The 7598-nt window shown below is 40.6% G+C and overlaps 1 protein-coding gene across 1 annotated transcript; it reads left to right on the top strand.

The window, feature by feature from the left end:
* The first annotated feature begins 232 nt into the window (after nucleotides 1–232).
* On the top strand, nucleotides 233–6648 carry LOC129752639 (uncharacterized). Its single transcript, XM_055748412.1, has 2 exons — nucleotides 233–2365; nucleotides 6577–6648. Exons 1-2 carry the CDS (start codon nucleotides 233–235, stop codon nucleotides 6646–6648), a joined length of 2205 nt encoding a protein of 734 aa, XP_055604387.1.
* The last annotated feature ends 950 nt before the right edge of the window (nucleotides 6649–7598 follow it).

The raw sequence follows: 7598 nt of genomic DNA on the forward strand, positions 1-7598 counted from the left end.
AGCGACTGCTGTGGTTCTTTTAGAAGATGAAATGGGAAACAGATTCCCAGCTCGAGCGTTGCTTGATTCAGGTTCAGAAAGCAATTTTATTTCGGAAAGATTGAGTCAGCGTTTGGTGATGAGTCGGAAAAGGGTAGATGTAGCGATACTTGGTATTGGTCGGACATCTACCAGGGTTAAACACAAGGTTCAAGCAGTGGTGCGATCGAGGGTGAACAATTACTCTAAGGAAATGGAATTCCTGGTTCTGCCCAAGGTAACTGTCGATTTGCCCACTGCTACGGTATCAACGGATGAATGGTCATTCCCAGATGGAATTGAGTTAGCGGATCCATCATTTTTTGAGTCAAAGGTGGTGGATTTGGTGTTGGGAATTGAGTCGTTCTTTGATTTCTTCGAAACGGGAAAACGGATTTCCATCGGAGATCAATTACCAACACTTACAGAGTCAGTTTTCGGTTGGATAGTTTCTGGAGGTTTATCGCAAGAGGTATCAGCACGGATTGCTTGCAATGTTTCAACAACAGAGTCTCTTGAAACCCTTGTCGCTCGGTTTTGGGCTTGTGAGGAGCTAGGTTCGGAAAATCTATACTCACGAGAGGAGAGGCTTTGCGAGGAAATTTTCCAGAAAACGGTACAGAGAGACAGCAATGGAAGGTACACAGTCTCGCTTCCTAAGAACGAGGAGGTTTTCCCTAATTTAGGTGACTCAAGGGAAATAGCGTTACGGCGTTTGGGCGCAACTGAGCGCAGGTTAGCAAGGAATATGGATTTGCGGGAGCTGTATACTAAGTTCATGGACGAATATATACAGCTAGGTCACATGGAAGAAGTTGTGGAAATTTCTGGTACAAAACGTTGTTTTTTACCTCATCATCCGGTTGAGAAGGAGAGTAGTACGACTACCAAATTGCGAGTGGTGTTTGATGCTTCATGTAAAACTACTACTGGAGTTTCTCTGAACGATGGATTGCTAACAGGGCCAGTAATCCAGGACGATCTTCGGGCAATAATACTCCGCTGTCGAATGTGTCAGATCATGGTCGTGGCAGATGTTGAAAAAATGTTCCGCCAAATCAACATCACAAGGGAAGATCGTCCACTACAGTCAATTTTATGGAGAAAATCACCATCAGAGCCAGTCAAAACGTTCGAGCTTAAGACTGTAACGTACGGCACCAAACCAGCTCCGTTTTTAGCCACGCGCACCTTGAAGCAGTTAGCATTGGATGAAGCAGAGAGTTTCCCTCTAGCATCAAGAGTATTTTTGGAAGATACTTACATGGACGATGTTGTATCAGGGGCAGACGATGCAAACGCAGCTCTCGAACTGAGAATTCAGTTGGATAAAGCTGCAAAAGCAGGAGGATTTCGGCTACGAAAATTCGCATCAAATTGTGCAGAAGTCCTACAAGGGCTTGCACAAGACAGTGTAGCTATTGAAGAATCTTCAGACGGATCAGAGATAGATCCTTCGATGAAGATACTTGGGCTCACATGGTTACCGAAGTCTGATGTCTTCAAGTACAACTTCAACATTCCTGAAATTCCAAAATCAACGGTTTTGACGAAACGCAAGGTGCTGTCGGTAATTGCTACACTCTTCGACCCGCTGGGACTCCTTGGCGCTGCAATAACAACTGCGAAGATATTTATGCAGCAGCTGTGGACGTTACGGAATAACGACGACCAAAGATTAGATTGGGATCAGCCATTACCTCCAACGGTGGGTGAGGATTGGCTGAAATACTACGATCAACTAGTTTCACTCAACAGCATTCGTATAGAGCGGTGCACTATTATTCCAGAAGCAATTCACAAAGAAATTCATTGTTTTTCGGACGCTTCGGAGAAGGCGTATGGTGGTTGTATTTATTTGAAAAGTGTCAACTTAAGTGGAGTGGTTAAGATTTGTTTGTTGGCTGCTAAATCCAGGGTGTCTCCGTTAGCAAGCCAGTCAATTCCACGGTTAGAATTGTGTGGGGCTTTGCTTACTTCCGAACTTTTCAAATTCGTTCAAAAATCCATGAAGTTAGAATGCCAAGTTTACTTCTGGACAGATTCCACTTGCGTTTGGCGATGGTTACAGGCTGTTCCATCTACTTGGACCACCTACGTGGCAAACAGAGTTGCGAAAATACAACAACTCACGGAGGGTTGTGAATGGAGACATGTTCCCGGCGTTGACAATCCATCAGATCTGATTTCTCGGGGAATTCCACCTGAAGAAATCGCCCAGAATCGCTTGTGGTGGGAAGGTCCAGAGTGGTTGGCGCTAGAGAAGGAAAACTGGCCAGAACTACCAGATAACCATTTAAAGGAGATTGGCGAAGAAGAAAGGCGTCGAGCAACAGTAACAGCATTGGTAACAAACATTTCGGAGCATGAGTCAGATTTTAATCGTTGGTATTTTAGTTTGTATTCAGATTACACTAAAATGGTTAGATGTACAGCTTACTTGATAAGGTTTATCAAGCTGTTAAGGTCAAGACGGCAGGTCAAATTCGAACCCTTTCTTCAATCAGCTGAAATAGATGAAGCTGAGAGAGCTTTAGCAAGATGTGTTCAAAGGGAATGCTTCCCTGGAGAGTTGAATGCTCTATCTAAGGGTGAGTTTGTGTCAAGGCAATCGAAACTGAGATGGTTCAATCCCAAAATGTTCCCCGATGGTCTGTTAAGAATTGGTGGTAGATTGAGCAAGTCAAACGAGCCAGAAACTGCAAAACATCCGATTGTCTTACCAGCACGTCACGTTCTTACTCGCCTTATTCTAGAGCACTTTCACTGCCGATTATAACACGCAGGTCCTCAGTTGGTTTTAGCTACAGTAAGGTTAAAATTTTGGCCCTTAGGTGGAAGAAGTGTTGCTCGGCATATCATCCAAAAGTGTCACGTATGTTTTAAGGCTCGCCCCACCCCGATACAACAGTTCATGGCAGAGTTGCCAGCCTCGCGCGTAACGGTTTCGCGTGCATTCAGTAGATCAGGAGTTGATTATTTCGGTCCGATATACATTCGTCCGGCTCCCAGACGCCCGGTAGTTAAAGCATACGTTGCCATCTTTGTTTGCATGTCCACTAAGGCTGTACACCTTGAGTTGGTATCAGATCTATCCACAGAACGATTTATACAGGCCTTGCGCAGATTTGTTGGAAGAAGAGGTAAATGTTCAGACATCTTTTCGGACAACGGTACGAACTTTGTTGGAGCCAGAAACCAAATGTCGGAATTATTTAGTCTGTTGAAGAGTCAGGACCATCGAGAACGATTGTTTAAGGAATGTAGTAACGAAGGAATTAGGTGGCATTTTAACCCTCCTGGTGCCCCACATTTTGGTGGTTTGTGGGAAGCTGCGGTGCGTTCTGCGAAAAAACACATTTTAAGAGTAATTGGTGAAAATCCGGTAGGCCCAGAAGATTTTACAACACTTTTGGTTCAGGTCGAATCTTGTTTGAATTCACGGCCAATTACACCTCTTTCCAACGATCCCAATGATTTGGAACCTTTGACACCTGGTCATTTTATTATCGGAGAGTCCTTACAGTCCATCCCAGATTATAACTACGAGAAAATACCGGATAACAGGCTTAACCAAATACAGCTGGTGCAGAAAAATATTCAGCTGATTTGGAAGCGTTGGCGTAGGGAATATTTGTGTCAACTTCAAGCCAGGACAAAACGATGGAACCCTTCAGTTACAGTTGATATAGGAAGCCTTGTCATCATAAAAGAAGAGAATGTTCCTCCATGTAGATGGAAAATGGGCCGAATTGTAGAGCTTCACCCAGGACAAGACGGTATTACTCGAGTAGTTACTCTGAAAACGAACTCAGGTCTGAAAAAGCGTCCGGTTGAAAGGTTGTGTCTGCTCCCTATGTCGGATGGGAATGAAATTACAGATCAGAATGCGTCAGAAAAACGGTCAGAATGAATTGTCAGCTACATGTCAGAAGTTTGAGAGATGTTGTGTCAGATTACGATGATAGAATATCTAAATGCTTGGTGTCAGATGATGTAAGAAAAAGAGTCAAATTGCTATATTGAAATTTAAGAAGATGTGTCTGATCCCAAGGTTCGGTTTATGCAAAATATTAAGTCAGATGACCACGTTAAAACGATGAATTTGAGTCACAAAAATAAGCAAGAAAGTTCACCAACTGATATTCACAATTTATTATTTATTAATTCAGAAATACATGTTTGATTTCTGGGTGGGTGAGGATGTTCAGTTTAAGAACCACTGTATGCGTAGCATAAATCTGAACCATGAGCGAGAGAAACAACTGCGAGATCAAGTGGACTGGGGATACCGTGAAACTCACCTCCCGCTCAAGCCACTGGGTTGCTGAGCCTTCTCTGCTGCTGCGAAAACAATAGCCGTCGTCATCAGCGGATCCGATTCTCGATCACCAACAATGATGATTTGTGTGGCTGATAAGAGGGAGAATTTCTCTGATAACGATTGGGAAAAAACATCGCACCACCCGAACCAATTGTGAGGAGTTGCGAGCGTCTTTAACAGCGAACGATGGTTAGTTGACCACCGACTACCGATCAAACTACGAGTTTGTACCCTGGCCGGGTGTCTTAAAGGCCTTAAACTTTAAGTCCATAAACATTAATTTATAAGCAGAAGTTATTGATAAGTAAAGTTAACTTAAGCAAACCAAATTAAAGTTAACGTAAAAGAGTTCCGCGAGTTTTACTGGTTCCCGAAAACCCCAGCATACAAGGGGATATTCAAGGATTTCGTGCAAAGGCATCCTATCTGCTGATAACGTACAACGGTCGGATTGAGATCAGCAGATCAAGTCCAGCCACGGAATAACTGCACAGGTTGGTGGTAATAGGCCCATCCGGGATCAAACACAGCTTGATCGAGAACACCTAATTTTATTACGGTTTTAAAAAAAATCACTATGTAAAACATGCAAAAAAGCTTGGAACACACTTCTTGGTTTATGTTTTATTGCTGTTTTAAAAGAGAATTCAGAATTATTTCTAAACAACTCAAACAGTATATTAAGTTAAAGCTTTTTAAGCATTTTCAGAAATACCTGAATCAAGAATCTAACCATTTTTCATAACCAAAATTAAAAAAATTATAAAACATATAACATATAAAACATATAAAATGTATAAATACATTTGTACTAGGGCTTCCATTAATTTATCTCATTCAATATCAGCCCTGTTAAGCAAAATACTGAATATCGATAATTCAAAGATCATTAAAACATGGAAAACTATCTTCACATGTACTAAATGAGACGAGGATACCACCTTACAAGTTAAATAAAAATAAAACAAAACGATCGACACTAAAAACAAAAACCTCCAAATAACTCCTGCTGACCATCACCCAGGAGCGTTTTTTTTTCGTATCGCCTCAATCAATCAGCACTAGCCCACGGTGAACTTGTGGGTAGGTACCCTTCATTTCGACCTCATTTCACGCACGTTGGGTCCACGGAAAAGAAAATCGAAGAAAGAAGGTGGACCCTCCTAAAAAAACGAAACCCCTTTTTTACGAGGTGCTAAAACGCCGCAACGAGGATCGATAAATCCTTTGACGTGGTGGTTAAGAACACCCCAAACGAAAAGGATCAGCAATGCAGTTGGGTCGTTGAGAAAGGAAAATACTGCTAAGTAAAGTCCGTCCCTCGCTTAAAGACCCCATTCAAATCGGGTAAGATGTTCATAAATTTGCATGTAAAGGGTCATTTGTCAACGGGCCAATAAATTACAATCATTTTTGGAGTTTTCTTTCTTCAGGTCTGTTCAGGACCTCACTAATGTGAGAAGCAGAAGAGGGATGCGTGAAATTTAATTGCTCTTCGAAGGGAATCTTGATTGATCGGATTGATTTCGTTTTCTACAACTGTTTTGGTTCAAAATTGCACCTTCAAGTTCCGTTGGCGACATTCCGAAAGGTCGGTTTTAAATTCAGTCTGGTCATTTTGTTCAAAGAATCGGCAAGAAGCAGGTCGGCGATTTTCCATCCACAGAGGTCTCCGATTGCGGGTAATTTAAATCGGTTCAATGACCTCTCACAAGCACTTTAGAACGTACAGAAGACAGACTTCAGAACTTACATGGGGAAAGGTAGAAAAAGTGGGGAAAATTCTTTGCCACCGATTCTGTTGCTCTTGATTCTTCGCCTTTTTGGTCCGAAAAAAAATCATCGCCATCGTTTACTTCCCCATTGATGGCGATTCGCAGATAATGGTCGAGATTTTTCGGACCATCAGCACCAAGCATATCATCATTTTCTTTGGTTGTCGTTTGGATTTGTTGTTGAATTTTTTTGAGTGTCATTTTTTTTTCGTTCACTTGCCTCGAACAAAGGAAACATTCCGGAGTTTGTCTTCTTATTTGAAGACATTTTTCAAGGGCCAGTTGCATCAAACAAGCGAACCAAAAGAGTTGTCGGCAGATTTCATCGCTGATGCAACCGACTTGTTTCGCCCTCTCTAAAGTCAAGAGGCGTTCCTGCGAACTTTCTGCGAAAGGGTGTCAATGGAATGTTTCCCGATTTATGGTTATTGACTGGTTGATGTTTTTCCATTTTTGCAGGCGAATGCTGCTTTTGTCCATTTCGGGGAATCGATTCGACAAAATCGGCGAGCCTCGAAATTGGTTCAATAGTTTCTTAGAACCGTTAGCATAATTTGCCCTTTTCAATAAATTGCACCGATGCGTCACGCTGGAATGAAAAATTTATTTTTCATTTTGCATTGTCGATAATCAGATATAAGAAGCTCAAAATTTATACACATTAGGGTGGCCCTTAGCTATATGGAGGTTTTATGAACCAACATTTTTTGGTCTCCTAACATTGAGCCTTCGACAGCCTAGAACTCAAAAGAATTATGTAAAAAGGCAAATTTTGTTTAAATCATATAATCCTGGTAACACATTCATAAATTTAAATCTTAATCAAAGTAAAGAGTTGAAGACTAATAACAACTTTTCAGAAGACAACTACCGAATACTTAATAGGCCGAAATCATAAATTTAAAAGACATGATTCTAATAAAATATAATTGCTCATGGTTTTGTAACTTTTGCAAAAGTCTATCAAAATAATAAAGAAATATTGATAACCAATTAATTTTTTTTCTTCATATGAAGATACATTATCAAGGCCTGAAAAACGCAGAAGAAACAAAGAATTTTTACCCAGATTCAGAATTTAAACCACCGGATGAAAATAAAAGTGATAAAAATTTCCTTTAATCTTAATATTTTCATCATTGAATGTTTTAATAAAGCTTGAACATCGTGAACTGTTTATTGTTTTGTCTTATTTACTTTCTTTGAGAAAGATGTAGGTTAGGATTTTTTTTTTTAATAAATAAAAACACAGAAATGTCGTCCATAGTTTTTAGTTAAATGAATTAATTTGAAAAAAAAAACTTTTCTACATTTTTATAACAAAGAATCATTTTTGTGAATTCCATTATTCAAAAGCAGGGGCGGATTAAGCCATCAGGGGGCCCGGGGCAATTTTTCTCGGGTGGCCCCTATGAACATTTTTTTTCATATGCCGTTCCAGAAAAATCATAATAATTTAAACATATGAAGGAACTGGAAAT

The sequence above is a fragment of the Uranotaenia lowii genome, chromosome 3, assembly GCF_029784155.1.
Source record: "Uranotaenia lowii strain MFRU-FL chromosome 3, ASM2978415v1, whole genome shotgun sequence".
NCBI lineage: Eukaryota > Metazoa > Arthropoda > Insecta > Diptera > Culicidae > Uranotaenia > Uranotaenia lowii.